The sequence below is a fragment of the Mycetomoellerius zeteki genome, unplaced genomic scaffold (assembly GCF_001594055.1).
Source record: "Mycetomoellerius zeteki isolate Tzet28-1 unplaced genomic scaffold, Tzet1.0 scaffold311, whole genome shotgun sequence".
Lineage (NCBI taxonomy): Eukaryota > Metazoa > Arthropoda > Insecta > Hymenoptera > Formicidae > Mycetomoellerius > Mycetomoellerius zeteki.
The window spans coordinates 311,936-328,463 of record NW_017257296.1 but is presented as its reverse complement, the minus strand read 5'-3'; the positions used below and the strand labels follow the sequence as shown (position 1 = coordinate 328,463).

At 29.4% G+C, this 16,528-nt stretch overlaps 3 protein-coding genes across 3 annotated transcripts; all 3 read left to right on the top strand.

Annotated features, from left to right (window-relative positions):
• The first annotated feature begins 2,631 nt into the window (after window positions 1-2,631).
• On the top strand, window positions 2,632-5,890 carry LOC108724875 (astacin-like). The gene is made up of 4 exons (XM_018451558.1): window positions 2,632-3,064; window positions 4,316-4,621; window positions 5,309-5,445; window positions 5,675-5,890. Exons 1-4 carry the CDS (start codon window positions 2,710-2,712, stop codon window positions 5,846-5,848), a joined length of 972 nt encoding a protein of 323 aa, XP_018307060.1. The 5' UTR covers window positions 2,632-2,709; the 3' UTR covers window positions 5,849-5,890.
• Window positions 5,891-7,174: 1,284 nt separating this feature from the next.
• On the top strand, window positions 7,175-9,463 carry LOC108724840 (low choriolytic enzyme-like). Its single transcript, XM_018451497.1, has 4 exons — window positions 7,175-7,546; window positions 8,214-8,516; window positions 8,923-9,059; window positions 9,283-9,463. Exons 1-4 carry the CDS (start codon window positions 7,255-7,257, stop codon window positions 9,379-9,381), a joined length of 831 nt encoding a protein of 276 aa, XP_018306999.1. The 5' UTR covers window positions 7,175-7,254; the 3' UTR covers window positions 9,382-9,463.
• A 4,688-nt stretch (window positions 9,464-14,151) lies between these two features.
• LOC108724838 (high choriolytic enzyme 1-like) lies at window positions 14,152-16,413 on the top strand. Its single transcript, XM_018451495.1, has 4 exons — window positions 14,152-14,659; window positions 14,907-15,206; window positions 15,561-15,697; window positions 16,186-16,413. The coding sequence occupies exons 1-4, from the start codon at window positions 14,353-14,355 to the stop codon at window positions 16,264-16,266; spliced, it is 825 nt and encodes a 274-aa protein (XP_018306997.1). The 5' UTR covers window positions 14,152-14,352; the 3' UTR covers window positions 16,267-16,413.
• Window positions 16,414-16,528: the final 115 nt, after the last annotated feature.

Below are 16,528 nucleotides of genomic sequence, written 5' to 3'. Positions count from 1 at the left end.
CAGCCAATCTTTTTTTCAGTGTAGACATGGATATAAATCGTCTGATTAACTTATCAAGTAATACTATTTTATTAACATAGGTAGATTCATTAATTTCTTTATTGTTTAACACGTGGGGAGAAAAATTTGATTACGAATTACGCAGCTCGAAATCTTGCCGTAAGCAATTTTGATGATCCGAATTAATTAGCGATTAATTTAGCGATTAATTATTAATCAAGTATAATATATACTATTTTGTTAACGTGAGTAGAATAATTAAACTTTCATTATTTAATATATAAAAAGAGAGATGAAGATGAATTATATTATAATTTAATGAATTATATAATTTAAAGTTTATATAAATATTTTGCAAATATTTTTTAACAAATATCTTATTAAAGACTAAATTTACATAAAAGAAGTTTAAGATTGTATAAAAATATATTTTAATATTTTAATTAGAATATTAAAATTAACTAAAATTATTTATATGATTTTTTGGTTCTATTTTTGTCATATAGAGAGAGAGAGATTTGTTCATATAATTTTAGTTTCACGTTTCTGTCTTTTTCTCTAAATGTCATGAAAATGCAAACCCCAGAAATACAGACTTGTATGTAAATGGTGTGCACGGACGGGATCGATTTACTTTTTTTTAACCAAAAATTATCGTGTTGCTCGTATAATAGAAAGGGGAACCTAAGTTCTAATACGCCGTTTCAAACTGGTTTTAGATAACGCGCAACAGAATTTTCGTAATGCGGCTTTTAGGCTCCTGCTATCTGTACGTTAGTTAAATATTGCGATATTCATAGGTTCGCAATTGGTCGCTACCATTTGTAATCACTCGAATGATTATAAGTAATGGCATTTTACCCGCTATTTCTTGAGTGCGGAAAAACCCAACGGTATCAACGTCTTTTCGCTGTATCACATATAAAAACTTTGTCCATCACGAATGTTACAAGAGAGATCCCTTTTTAAGATCTAATCTAAATCCAATTGGATTCCTAAAAAAATTTTTGGATTCTGATTGGAAAAATTTATGAAAACTCAGATCTGGATATACATTTGAAATACTTTTATTTGGGAAACAGTATTTGTAAGACGATCGTATTTTGTATTTCATATAGAGAGTATATTAAAGTTTTTTTATTTTGAATTTCAAATACTAAGATTGACAATCAATCTTATTATTCTCTCTCGAATTAACAAAATATAAAAACTTTCGAGCTTTCAATTTTAAATACATAATACTTCATGTGCTCCGCTGAAATATAAAATACAAAATATATTTGAACTGCAATACTATGTTTTAAATAAAACTATTCCAAATACATGCTCAGTCCTGTGAAGACTGAGATAAGAAATAGAATGTTTTGTAAACACACGTATAAACAAAAAGTCTATATATAGCCCGGGAAAAAATGTTATATGGACATATTTTATATATAATTATATATATAATTGTATTATATATACAATATGTCAATTTTTTATATTATAATTATATATAATTATATATGAAACATTTTTTTCTCGAAATCCCATTTATTCTCTACGATATTTTTCTAAAGTTACTTCTGGGTTCATTTTAATGAGCCACTTGAAATACTTTGCGCATCTACGCTTCACACAAGTAACTTTTCATAAACATTTAAAGAATGTAAACACTTAAAATATCTCAAGCGTTTTATTCAAGTTACTTTTCTTAAATTAAATGAATGTTTTAAGTAATATAATGTATCGTAATGATCAGTATAATATCGAAACGGGTGACAAAAATGTCGTCCTTGGTTATTTAATTGCTGTCATACACCGAGGTTCTCCGATGACAAATGTTTGTCTGGCAAGATTTGCATGTGAATGACTTCGTGTCGGGATATAAATCCCGCCGTTTTATGTGCTAATAATGCCGTTCTCCCATTATGCAGACGTACTTGACGCATCAAGTGGCAATGACCACCTAAACGGAATCTGCGCTTCCTCACTTCCGCGGAAACATCTCGGAAACCTTCTAAAATTGTTTATTTCTTATTCCTTGGTATATGCAAATAAAATATAGATATCCTAAGACACCAATCAAAATTTATTCTCTACAATTTATAAAATTTATTTTAAGCTAAAAAACATAGAAAATATTTTACAGAATTTTCTTAATGCTTAAATCGATTCTTAATTAAATACTTTCAAATTGATTGATAATTATAAGTAAGTATTTTAAAATTGAAATAATTACGTTTCTCAGTGAGAAAATATTTCCTCTCAGTATCTCCTAAATTAGAATGTTAACTTCTCTGGATTACAATATCAATAACGATTGATCCATATGTCATCAAAATTGCGAAAGTATTATAAATTCGGCCTCCTCTAAAGTAATCGTCATGTCGGAAGGATTAATGACTCATAATAGCGTCCTCGGGGTCTTGGTGTCGCACCTTCGAGGTATCAGAGAGATACCAACGGCAAATCTGAGCTTGGCATCACCCAAAGTCCACGGTTATCAACGGATGGCCCCGATCACTTCCGGAGCTGTTTCTTACAACGAGTACATCCGTGCGGGTGGGGCACAGATTTTTTTCCACGTGGCGTATATAAAAACGGGAACGACCTGAGTGGTTACGTATCATTCGCGCTTGTTGTCGCGTGACTGTAAAGGTATCTAAAGGTATCTAGTCTTCGTATTCGGTGGTATCTCTTACTTGATCCAATTGAATATCGATCATGCCGTATGGACTATTAGCCACTCTCACGTGGACGCTTTTCGTCCTGACATCGTTGACGTTCGCATGGCCGAGCTTTCGTCGTCGGGATATCTTCGACAACGCCGTGGACAGTCCCGGCGGATTGATCGCTCATCTGCGGAGTTTTGGCAGTTCACTCTATAGATTCCCTAGCAATGAAACCGGATTGAAGGTGGCACAGTGGCGCGAGGACATGGATGTAAATCCGGAGGAGTTAGGCGAATACGTGGAAGGAGACATCCTGTTTCCGTCGAACGTCGGAAGAAACGGTCTTGCAGCGGTCTCTGCCCGGTGGCCCAACGGCGTCATTCCCTTCATAATTAGCCCTTATTTCAGTGAGTAACTACGAGAACCATACACGGCAGTTCCCTTTATTTGTCTTTTAGAAATTGCGCGTTTTGCAGCGCGTATCTCATATCAAAGTCATAACGTACTTATTATTATTAAGTTATTTCATTATTTCGTTTGAAAATGTCGAGTATTAATTGAACATTCAAAATAATTTCTAGTGAACGCTAACTGACGCCAGTTAATCCTTAGTACACACAATTGGATCATTCGTGTCCTGCACGGTCTTTTTTTTTTTTTTTTCAAAAAGCTAAGAGCATCAAGGAATTAATTATAACATTTCTGGGATAATTAACTTCATTTTAAAGTTTTCCGATACATTAGTTTTCCATTCTCTCTAATTTGATATGTTTAAAAATTTCTTTTCGTTTTTCTTTTTTCTTTCTTTTATTTTTATCTGAGTTCAAATTGATAATTATATTCTCGATACGGGGGAGCTCACCATGACAAATTAATCTTTGTTACTTTTTATATACGTGAATGTATGTTGTCTCTGAAGAAGACTCGAAAATGAACCGAAACATGTAAGCGCGTTTATCAAATAAAGAAGTTTTTTACGCTTCATAGTCGTATTATTTGCGCAACGTCTTCCGCGTTTTAATTCCTATTGCCTATGCTCTTTCCTGATTCTTTTAATTATAACATTTATATACAATTTTTTGAAATACACACTCTTCCAAATATTTTCTAAAGATGTTAAAGCATATGTGAGAATCACTAAATAATTTTTGTATAGTTGTTAAAATGATGAAAATTAATCCCGAACATGAATGACTCATCATGTGTAATAAAGGACCGGAAAATCATTATGTGTGTACTAAGTTAATTATGTTATATTATATTAAATGAGAAATTAAGTTATGTAAGTATAAAATAACATAAGTTATGTTAATTATAATTTCCCACTTAACAATATTTATAATATAATGTACTATGACAGTTATATAAAAAAATGTAATTAACAGTTTCCAAAAAACATACTAGGTAAGTTAAAAAAAAGTCGAAATGACTTATTTTGATTTCACTTAAAGTCAAAATGATGATTTTTTTGTTACAAAATTGGACTGTTTAACGTTAAGAATCAAAATTAAGTCATTTTTTAAATTGATTTTTAAGAATTCCTTAGGTTGGTGTTTGCTGTGTTGAGTATTTAAATATTCATCTGAGCAAAATTCTTGAAAGCTCTCTCCTTTATCACTTAAGACCGCTATATTTTTGTCTTTTCATTCGTATTGCAGACGCACAGCAGCAGAAAGTTATATACGACGCAATGGACGACTATCACAAGTACACGTGCATCAGATTTAAGCCGTACACGGGAGAGGAAAGCGATTACGTCAGAATCACAGCCGGTAACACCGGATGCTGGAGCAGCGTGGGTAGGATTGGCGGCCGGCAGGACATAAACCTTCAGGTTCCCGGTTGCCTGACGCAGAAGGGCACGGTGATACACGAGCTGATGCACGCCGTTGGCTTTTTGCACGAGCACAGCAGATACGAGCGGGACGATTACGTGAATATTTTGTGGGACAATATTTCGGACGGTGTGTACTCGCATCCCACTCACAAACAATAAAACTGTCTAAAAAAAATATATAATCATGAGATCTAACGTTCTTTGGACATATTTTCTCGCATGGTTTTTTATATCTTATCTATTATATTTTAAAGCTAAATCATCTTGAAAAGTGATTATTTCTAATGAAGATACAACTGAAAACCGTTTTGTCTACTTATATAATATTAATATTAAAAGTATTTAGTATTATTTAGTATTAACTGACTTATTAACTTAAATAACATGCTTTTTATTTGGCAATGTTTTTTTACTTGTATGATTTATGAAATATTTTCTATCGTTTTCTATAGTAAGGTGACGTCTTAACGTCAGCAAGATGTCATTAAAATGCCACTTTATTGCTTGGGTTATGAGAATTTAGTACTAATGCCTTCAATATTAAATATGAGCGATTCTTTGTATCGTAAAATTTTAAGCTGACTTTTTATGCGCAGCATATTGCGACAGCAAAATGCTATTATTGGTTAAAAATTTTTTGTGAGGTAATACCAATTCCAATCAGTTCTCGAAAATTTAAATCACATGACATTTTGCTGTCGCAGTGTGTTGCGCATGAAAAGTCATCGACCTAATAACCGGCCGGGGTTATCTCTTCTGCATGAAATTTTATTTTTATGAAATTCTATTTTTATCACGTGCGTTATGTATGTAGGTCACGCGTACAATTTTAACAAGGCTACCCCGGAGATCACCTATGCCTTCGGAATCGGTTACGATTACGATAGCGTGATGCACTACTCGTCGACAGCGTTCTCCAAAAACTATCAATTGAAAACCATCGTGCCCAAGGTAGGCGATCTCTATAAACATATGTGTTGTCTATGTCAATGCTTTATCATTAATTATATTAGGTACATGAATAGTTTGATCACTGGACGGAGCTTACACAGACTGGAGTTACCGAATTTACCAGTATAATAGAAAAGAAAGTACATTTTGCGAATTTGCGAATCATAAAAACTATATTGAATTGTATTGTATATTATATACGTATTTATGTGTTTGTATGTGTCCGTAGAGACAACTGAACGGTGGAATATTGGATATTATTGGCGGAATATTCCAAGGAAACAGCGAGGTAAAGCTCGGTCAGAGGGAGGGCTTTAGCAAGAAGGACATTCTGAAAATCAGGAGGATGTACAGATGCGGCAAACGTACTGGCATAGTTAACTACGATGACTATCAGTACTGATGAATGAATATTAAGCAACGTCTTCGCACGTGTTAACACAAAAAAAAGAAATGTTTGATTTTAGAGAATTAATTACCTAATAAGAATCTTCCCCTAAAAAAAAGAAAAGAGCATCTAGTCTTATGTGCAAAGGATACGATTATTTTTTTAAAGACGATATGTGAATAATTAGTATAAACAGTATTATTATACTATATGTTAATATAATTATTATCATATATTTTAATATTATGAATGTGTATCTATCTTATAAGTTACATATTATAATATACAAATGCATCACCCTCTCTTATTGAATTTTTTAATCCTCCTTTATTAATCAAATATTGATGAAATATCAAAGTTCATGAATAAAAGTAGAGAAAATATACTGGACATTATCGATTGATAAAGAAAACATTATGTAATTCCTACTGATAAAATATATTAAAATAGATGAGCTATATCGCGATAAAATATTTATTATAGATATATTATTTTAAATGTATTTTTACAGTATAATAACAAAATTTCTTGCTAGATTTATTTTTGTAGAAGTATAGATAAATATGGCAATCGAATGACTGTCATATTCATCTATATTTTAAATACTCATTAAAAGTTATATATTAAAAGTTAATGCGATTACTTTTAATGAGTATTTGAAATATAGATGAATATGGTAATCGTTCGAGTGACATATTTATCCATATTTCTACAAAAATAAATCTAGCAAGAAATTTGCTGAGATAATATTAAAGATAATTGTATCATAAAAATATCATTTTCTAAGAAAAAATAATGTCAATGTCCGATTTTTTATGCGCGTTTTAGATAATACAAATATAATTAGACGCAAACTTATCTTATTCACTTGTTCAAACTTCTCAAATTGTTTAAGATATTATAATAAAAGAATATTAAAAATTTGCATTTATTTTACCGTACATATAACAAACTCTTCGTTTTATATTAAAAACTTTTCTTGTACTTTTTTGTTTACTATACAAGTTTTTATTTTATAATACTATAATTAATCGTGATAAAAATGTAACTGTGAATTATACTCATTATAAATATCAAACACTTACAGATATCATATGTATATTCATTGATAAAGATCTATCTCAAAAAAATCAAGAACAAAATATATTGTACTAAATACGATAAGATCGTTCAATTAAATGCTATATGTGAATCAAAGGAAGATTGATCGTTATCATCAGCAAGTTTGCGAATGGCATCTTTGATCTGTGATTGGCATCATTTACGATATTTATTGGCCTGAAATTAAATAGGAGGGGCAGGAAATTTTTTAGATAAAAAGGGAATATATAAAAAGGGAAACGAATAAAACTCTCTATTACTGTATTCGCTTTCGTCATCATACATAGTTAAATCAGTCACTTACTGATTTAACGTTGATCATGTTGGGTCTACCGTCAGCGTGGACGATTGTCGTTCTTACAACATTTGTGTCGGCGATACCAATCTCTGACGTAGAGGATACCTTACAAGTGGCCCTGACAATTCCGGACAACGAAACGGGAGTTAAAATATCACAATGGACCGTAAATATGAACGTAAATCCTGAAGAATTGGGCAACTATTTGGAAGGAGACATCATGATCGCAAAAGGCGTCACACTAAACGGTGCGAAAGATGAAAGTCTTCATTGGTCTAATGGCGTTATTCCTTACGTAATCATGGGTAACTTCGGTAAGGATTTTGAAAATTCAGCCATTCTAGCGATCAATTTGTTTCATCAAACTAATTATTCCACAATATGTCATATCTAATTATATGAAAAAGATCCAATTTAACAGGTGTTAATCTTTTATCAAATCATTTATATCAGTAAATAGAATATAAAATAAAGAGTACATTTGTAGTATCATTAGTAGTATTACTAGATTATGCACAATGTGCAGTCTTTTATGGATACAATATTTTATAAAAACATAAATATTATACAAAGATATTATATCTATTTTTTTATTTCAATGTATATAATAAAAAATTATATTATAAAATATAATATTTCTTAGAATAAAATAAAAGATCCCTCTTTTTGTTTGTGTATTTGATGTTGTTAATTTAACTTATGATATGTTACATTTCAAAATATCCAGCATTAAAAATTAAAACATGTTGCAGACATTAATTTATTTTCAGAATATATCTATCAATTATCCCATTTTTAGCAATATATTAAAATAAAATAAGGTAATAATGCATTTATCATTATTAAATTATTTTATGATGGCAAAATATAAATAAAAATTTAAATGTAAACAGAAATAGTCATCTGGGAATGATAAACGTTCTTATCGTGTGCAAAATTGTTTTATTTTTATTATTTACGTTGATAAATTTTGTATCGTAGATTACGATCAATTGAATCTTATACATGAAGCTATAAAGGAGTATGAGAAGTATACATGTATCCAGCTTAAACCAAGAACGGACGAAGAGGATTATGTCAAATTTGTTAGTTATAATACTGGATGCTGGAGCTATGTTGGCAAGATTGGCGGTGGGCAATCAATAAACTTACAAACTCCTGGTTGTGTAAAGAAAAAGGGTACCGTAATACATGAGATCATGCACGCTGTTGGCTTTTGGCATGAGCACACTAGAGATGATCGAGATGATTATGTGACTATCAACTGGAATAATATTGCAGAATGTGCGTATATTTATAATTTAACAATAAGAGATTTAAAATAAGGATTCAATTAACTTTCTTAAATAAATATTTCAAAGATTGCATGCAAATATCTTGCATTGTCATTTATTAATATTTAATATTAACTAATTTTATAGTATTATTATATCAACAAAATGATGTGCCATTTTTCAAACCAGAAAGTTTTTCATCTATTTGCAGATTGATTCATGAAAAGTTCTAGGAATTTTCTGTCTTTTATCTCTCTCTCTCTCTCTCTCTCTCTCACTTAAGAATTATTAATTATTAACATTAAAACAATGAACGACTGTTCGTAAATATAACAATTTATTCTAAACGCTGTAATAATTGAATGAAAATATTCTGCACATTTACATTATAAATTATCTTTATTTTGTGTGTTTAGCAAAAACGGATAATTTCGTCAAACTTTCCCCGAACGTCGTCCAAGATTACGGCATCTCTTATGATTACGGCAGCGTGATGCATTATTCAGCGTACGCATTTGCCAAAAACCCTATTATAAGAACTATCATTCCCAAAGTAAGTGATAATTATTTTTTATAAATAATCTTTATAGGATTTATTGTTAGTTATATTATTAAACAGAAATAAATTCGAGATATCGATTTGCCAATTTAATATAGAAAAACTTTTACATATTTGCAAATTACACGCTGCATCAAATTATGTGTATCTTTTGTGCGTTTGTCTGTTAAAACAATCTTTGTAGTAATATTAATGATTTTATTGTTGAAATTTTCAGAATCCATTAGCTAGTATCGGTCAGAGAGATAGACTTAGCGAGTCAGACTATCAGAAAATTAACAAAATGTATAACTGTGCAAGTAAAATAAAGACTTAATTGGCTATTCTATCAGAGATCCGTACTGATGAATGAATTACGGCAGCTGTTGTGATAACGTGAATAAATAAATGTGAATGAATAAGTATAATAAATAAGTACAAAAATGAAAATTACATTTTGTCCTTATTTGCGATTTTCTCCAAAACGAAGCAAAAACGAGCATCTTTAAAGGACTTTCTTTCTTAATTTCTCGATCCTCTACATACTCCCAAAGTTTTGACATTTAAATTTGGGACACCCTGTATATGAACATATGGTTGATTTAAGAATAGTCCTTTCTTCTATGCACATTTCGTGTTTTTGTGCATATTAGGTGTGGATAATACACAATTTTATTTATATTGTTTATTTTTACGATTTTATATATATATAATTTGTAATTTATTATTATCAATCATTTTATATAAAAAAATTGTATTTATTGATTAAAGATATACAATTATGTTTTTAACAATGCTTATAATTATGAGCTATTAAATATAATATCGTAGAGTTTATGTTTAATTGTATATGTGTAATCAATTCGTTTATTAATTTTTAAGTTAAATACTTTTTTGTTTATCATTTTTGTCAGAAGCAAATACATAAATAAAAAAAATAATTATTTGTCAATTATATATAATTGTTGAGGAAAGATATATGACCATTACCAGAATTGGGTAGTGCTAAATTAAAAAGATAAAAGTTAAAAATTAAAAAATTAAAAAGTTAATTAATTTTAACTTAACTTAAGTTACATTTTAGACTCTTAACTTTTTAACTTAATTTTTTATCGGTAACTATTAACTTTTAATTCAATTAATTTCATTATGGATTAACTTGTATTTTAATTAAAATAAATTTTCAAGGCTGTTAACTTTAACTTAACTTGCAAGGAGAGGCTACGCTCTGCCCTTCACCGATTTTGATCAAACTTGCAGCGATGTTAGAAGAGCCTATCAAACGAACACCTGTAAAGCCGTTCGCGCCAATGGGCCTTAGAAGCCGAGTAATGATCATTTAAAAATATACCAAAAATCTGAAAACGGTCTAATATCTCGGAAAGTATGCATTTCTGAGAAAAATGTCTTAGACAAAAGTGATAGGGTTTAATAAGATGTATATACTAGTCTTATAGATTTGAACTTGGGGGCACCGTGACCTTGACTTGACCTTGACAGTGCCGCCTAAGTTCAAATCTATAAGACTAGTATATACATCTTATTAAACCCTATCACTTTTGTCTAAGACATTTTTCTCAGAAATGCATACTTTCCGAGATATTAGACCGTTTTCAGATTTTTGGTATATTTTTGAATGATCATTACTCGGCTTCTAAGGCCCATTGGCGCGAACGGCTTTACAGGTGTTCGTTTGATAGGCTCTTCTAACATCGCTGCAAGTTTGATTAAAATCGGTGAAGAACAGAGCGTAGCCTCTCCTTGTTAATTAAAAAAAAAGTTAACTTATTCAACCCTGACCATCACATATAATTTATGGTATTCCAGCCAAAATTAGTTTCCTAGAAATATCGATAAGATTATGCGGAAGTGGGATGCAAAAACTTTTGCAATGAAATGTATAAGTACCAAGGGAATATAGTATTACTGCATTTGCTTTCATTGCCATAGGACCATAGATAAAACAATAACTTTTTGGAATTTCATTTAGTATCTATCATATTGTATCGATTAATTATTCTCACTTAGAAGCTTCTCGTCTTGATAATATTTGTATTAGCAGAAACGGTCCTTTATATAAAGGAATGTACCATCAAAATTGGCACAACATGATTCCAAACAAGGAAACAAGGATCAAGAAACAAGGTAATGCAATGGATCAAGGAAGTTAATATGAATCCTAAGGAATTGAGCGACTACTTGGAAAGAGATAATGATCATAAAAATTAGTTTCAAAAGAAACGAAGATGTTTGAAGAAGATAAATCTCGCCGTTTGCATTATTCCTATCGATAAGTAATAGTAATTTAGTAATTTTAGTAAATATCTTTGATACTAACAATGAGCATAATATATAATTAATATTATACAGAACAAAATCGACTGTTACATACATAATATATGGAGACAAGAAAATTATTCAAATTCTAGTATGCTTTTTTTAATTTTACATAAAAAATTCACGTTTTATATATCATTGTTTTTTTTTAATATCCTTTGCAAGAAGAGAAAGTTATCTATTTAAAAAAAAAGGAATTTTTTTTGTAAGTATAGGGTTATTAGAAAAATTATAATACAAGGACGCATTGTGTTTCGCAATGGAATGGGTGCTATAATAATGCCTACAATTATAAACTATGATGTCATTGTTTTTCCTTAAAAAAAGAATTTTTGAAAATTAGAAACAGCTACCCTGGAAAAAATGTTTTACATATAATTATATATAATTATAATATACATACTTTATATAGAATAATTTGTTATATATACTTAAATGTTTATATAAATTAGTAATTAATAAGATCATATATATATAGATATTATATATAATTATTAAATATCATACAATTTTATATATATTATTTGTTTTATATAGAAAAAATGTATTTATTGATTAAAAGTATACAATTTTATTATTAATAATTGAAATATCATCACATATATATTTTTAATTGTGTACGTTTAATATTCCTGGTGGAAAAACTTTTGCGAAAAACAACATAGATTGAGACAAGATCTTAGATGATTCTTACATTAGTTTCTATTTTTCGTAAATATTCGTAGGGACATTGTTTGAAAAACCAAGAAATTCTTCGCTCTTTCCGTATCTTTTGACGCTGTATTTACGGAACCGTTTTAACGGAACATTTTTTCGTATCTTGTATTATGAAACAAACAACTCCACTCTACGTCCCACTACAAATATCTACGAAAAATTAAGAATTTCTAAGATTTTCTCAATCTATATATTCTATAGTTTTTCTGTACTTTTTCATAAAAGTTTTTTCCGTCAGGTTATTTTAAAGTTATATATATTATTTTTATAAATGAAAATATAGCTAGAATCTATGAAATAAATTAGGATGCACGTATATCTAAACATAAAACTTCCGATAGATAAATAATCTAAAAATCCTGGTGGTAATGAACCTTAATGTACATATCAATATCTATAAGCATGTACAGGCCCGCCAGCGATCTACAATCGAAAGTTATTTTTAGGGATGCACCAGATCGTAAAATTACCGAATACCGGATATCGGATATCCGGTATCTGGTCAGATATCCGAGAAAGCAATTTCTTCGAGTCGGATATCCGACATTTTCCGGATATCCGATCGGATTCCGGGAAAATATCTTAAAAAAAAGCCTATAGAAACAAAATTGTAATTTTGCAATAATATATAAGATATTATAGCATTATGAATATGCATACTTATTTTTAGAACATTTGTAAAACGTTACTCGATAATTTCTTGTTTTTGAGATATAATAATTTGAAAATATCGTATCGCTTTTTCATCTAGTATGATCTGATTATTTAAGTACAAAAGTAGAAACATGTACTTCTAGTAGAAAAATGTTATTACCCTTATAATGTATGTAAAAATTGTTATAATGATTGTCTATTATTTCATATATATAGAGGAGAAGGTGGTATTATGACTAGTGTATATATTGTGGCCTTCCTTAATATCTCTGCTATTATATAGCGAATCTTAATGATTACTTATGGAATTATTAGTTCAGTAGCTCGCCGTTACATCATGACGCAAATACTCAATAGCCAGCACTTATTATAACGCATTTTTACTTTTAAGTATTTCGAAACGTTTCTGAGGTACACTTTAACATTTAATTACACCTACTTCCCCTTATTTTTCTTAAAGTTGATATTATCACACGAATATATATATTTTTGAGTGTTATTTGCTATTTAATATTTTATTTGACTATATATATTTTGAGTTATTCAACAATACCATGGCATTTTGCTGATGTGGCCTTCTATGGATATTGATTACTCACGACCTCTTTTTTGAGATTTTCATATTAAAATAATTATTTGATAATCGATTGTAACTCTACTGTTAATATATAGTTTATATTACGTTTACTATTTTTAGTACTGAGCAGCTTATATGCAAAAGTGAATGTATATACATTCATTTGCATATATTTTAAAATGATTTTCTTTTTTGTTCATTTTGTAACCAAATACTGTTTCTAAACAAAACTATTTTAAGGCTATTTTATGAAAGGCCATATTACCACCCATTTTTTTCTTAGAGTCATTACCCAATATCGCCACATTTTTATTAATAGTATCCTAAGCAATAAATATTTCGTAACTTTGAGTCCAGAATCGATTCAATAACATTTTAATGAATGTAATTGTCAAGTTTTAAACTTAAATATTGATTATTAACAAAGTTATTGCGTGAAATGTAACTGGAGTGCTATAATACTACCTTCTCTATATATTTATCATCCTTATTCATATTATGAAATTTTGTAAATACCATAATATAAGATATTGTATACTATAATTTTACGTCTTATTTCTAAGCATCATTTGTGAATTTTTCATGCACCGTACTCTCTATGGAATATACGGTAAAAAAGTATAAGAGATATAAAAAATTTTTTATTATAATTAAACAAACATTCCACATTTCTAATCTTTTTATAGTGGAAATAATATAAAATTTTTATTAATATTTTTACTGTAAACACAGTATAAATAGTTATACTAGATAAAGTTTCCGGTAGATACGACGTATATACCACGGTATACGTACAGTGTTATCCTAATTATTTATGAGTAATACATAATTACTTATGAGTAATATTATTCTCGCCAAAAGCGCTGTTTAGTTCACAAAGTGATAAGATTATGCGAGTAAGTAAAGTGTGAAAACACTTTGCGATGGAGTATATAAAGAGGGAAACATTCCGAATATTTTGTTATTGCATTTGCTTTCGTCGTCAAGACCATAGAAAAGGGTAACTTCTTATAATTTGATTGAATGTCTATCATGTTAGTTACTTTCGCATGGATACTTATTGCCATCACGTCAAAGGGAGCAGTCTCTCATGGAGAGAATTGTAGTGAGGAAGGCAATAGAGGGTTAGACATGATTCCGAATAATGAAACAGGACTAAGGACTGCGCAATGGAGCGAAAATATGAACGTAAACCCTGACGAATTGGGTAACTACTTTGAAGGAGATATCATGGCCGCAAATAACATTAAAAGAAATGTACTGACTAATGAGTCTACTGATTGGCGTTGGTCTAATGGCGTTATTCCTATCGTAGTCGATGGCGATTTCGGTAAGTATCTTCAAAATTAAAAATTCAACAACATTTTATAATATATTCTTTAAAATCAATTATGTTTCATAATACACTAATCTCGAATCACTAATCTTCTTTAGAGTGAAATCTCACTCTAAGAAAATTGAGCCAATTGAATTGAGTTCCGGAAAAAAAATGTTTTATATAATACTATAAAACATTTTTTCCCGGGTTATCACTGTGTGTAAAATTCTTATTTTATTTTTGTTCACACACATTACAGATGAAGAAGGACATGAACGTATACGTCAAGCAATAAATGAATTTAAAAAGTATACATGCATGGAAATTAAAGATAGGACTAACGAAGAAAACTATGTCAAACTCAGTAGCGATTATTCTGGATGCTGGAGCGAGATTGGCAGAAAAGGCGGTGAACAACAAATGAATTTGCAGATTCCTGAATGTTTAGGAAAAGGTGTTATCATGCATCAATTTATGCATACTGCTGGCTTTTCTCACGAGCATACCAGATCAAACCGAGATAATTATGTGAAAATCAATTGGGAAAATATTCAAGAAGGTATTTATTTAAATAACAAAAAGTTTAAAAGGATTAATTTTTTTAAATAAAAGTATTTAATCTAAGTATATAATTCTTAATGCAGCTATAACTTTGCAATTAATTTATCGTTTAAAATATCTAGATATGTTTCAAGTCGCTATATTTTATCTATATACTTATAGCTCTGTAGTTTATATATCGCTTCACATGAGAATTTTCTTTCATTGTTCAATAATTATTAATATTTTAACATTAAACAGCAACCTCTTGTGTAAAAATAACACCTTGTTTATAGTAAATGCTTGTAATAATTGATTAAAATTATTTTATTGATTTATGTTATAAGCTTTTTTTTATCGTATGCATTCTCAGATGCCAAAGGGAAGTTCAAAAAAGCTGAGCTGGAGTGGAGTGATTTTGATATCCCTTATGATTATGACAGCATAATGCATTCTTCAGCGTACGCGGATGCCGTACTCAATCACACAAAAACTATTATCCCCTTAAAAGTAAGTATTATTTTTATAAACATTTATAGTATTACGACTAGCGTATGTCTGTCATTAATTTCATTATCGAAATACTTTAATTATTAGACTCAAGAACAAAATATCGTAGGAAGATTTTTTAAAAATAATTTTGTGTAGGGAAAACTTTAAGATAGATAGTCGTAAATTTCACAATTTTTTTGGCACATGGCAGACTTATGAAATAAGAAGAATTTCCCTTTTTTAGACTCGTAGTTCTTTTTGGTAAAAATTATCAAGTTCACATAAACTCAAAAATTATAATAACCTTTTGAAAGTAAAGATTTCAAGCTTTAAAACCCTTTTTTAAATTTAAATTTCGTTTATTTTTGACGAAAATATTGTATATACAATTTTAAGCTAAAAATACAGAACTTGTGAACAATCTTATTACGTATAACAATATTATTACGTATAAATAAAAATAATTTTTGTAGTAACATTGAGATCTTATTGTTGAATATTTTCAGGATCCAAAGGCAAAAATCGGCCAGAGAGAACGCCTCAGCGATTGGGACATTATGAAGATAAATGTAATGTATAATTGCTAATCGCTGTCACACAATCAAATTATATAGAAATTATCCTAGAATTGTATCCTGCACCAAAATAATTCTCATTAATTTGCGATGCTGATAATGCGATGCTGATAATGCATAAATAAAAAATTAATCTTAGATGTAATTTTCATGTTATACTAACCGTAAGTTTGAAAAATTTGAGTTTAATATAAAAGTTAAATGATATCACTGTCAATTATTATGGAATATAAGTATAAATATAGTCATTTTTGATGTATTTTTGCCTGCTGAA

Excerpts from the sequence above, each read along its gene's own strand:
- LOC108724840 (XM_018451497.1), top strand. The coding sequence starts at position 7,255 with ATGTTGGGTCTACCGTCAGCGTGGACGATTGTCGTTCTTACAACATTT. Across the intron at positions 7,547-8,213 it reads CGTAATCATGGGTAACTTCG|ATTACGATCAATTGAATCTT; the intron begins GTAAGGATTTTG and ends TTTGTATCGTAG. Across the intron at positions 9,060-9,282 it reads TAAGAACTATCATTCCCAAA|AATCCATTAGCTAGTATCGG; the intron begins GTAAGTGATAAT and ends TGAAATTTTCAG.
- LOC108724838 (XM_018451495.1), top strand. The coding sequence starts at position 14,353 with ATGTCTATCATGTTAGTTACTTTCGCATGGATACTTATTGCCATCACG. Across the intron at positions 15,207-15,560 it reads TTGGGAAAATATTCAAGAAG|ATGCCAAAGGGAAGTTCAAA; the intron begins GTATTTATTTAA and ends ATGCATTCTCAG. Across the intron at positions 15,698-16,185 it reads AAACTATTATCCCCTTAAAA|GATCCAAAGGCAAAAATCGG; the intron begins GTAAGTATTATT and ends GAATATTTTCAG.
- LOC108724875 (XM_018451558.1), top strand. The coding sequence starts at position 2,710 with ATGCCGTATGGACTATTAGCCACTCTCACGTGGACGCTTTTCGTCCTG. Across the intron at positions 3,065-4,315 it reads CATAATTAGCCCTTATTTCA|ACGCACAGCAGCAGAAAGTT; the intron begins GTGAGTAACTAC and ends TTCGTATTGCAG. Across the intron at positions 5,446-5,674 it reads TGAAAACCATCGTGCCCAAG|AGACAACTGAACGGTGGAAT; the intron begins GTAGGCGATCTC and ends ATGTGTCCGTAG.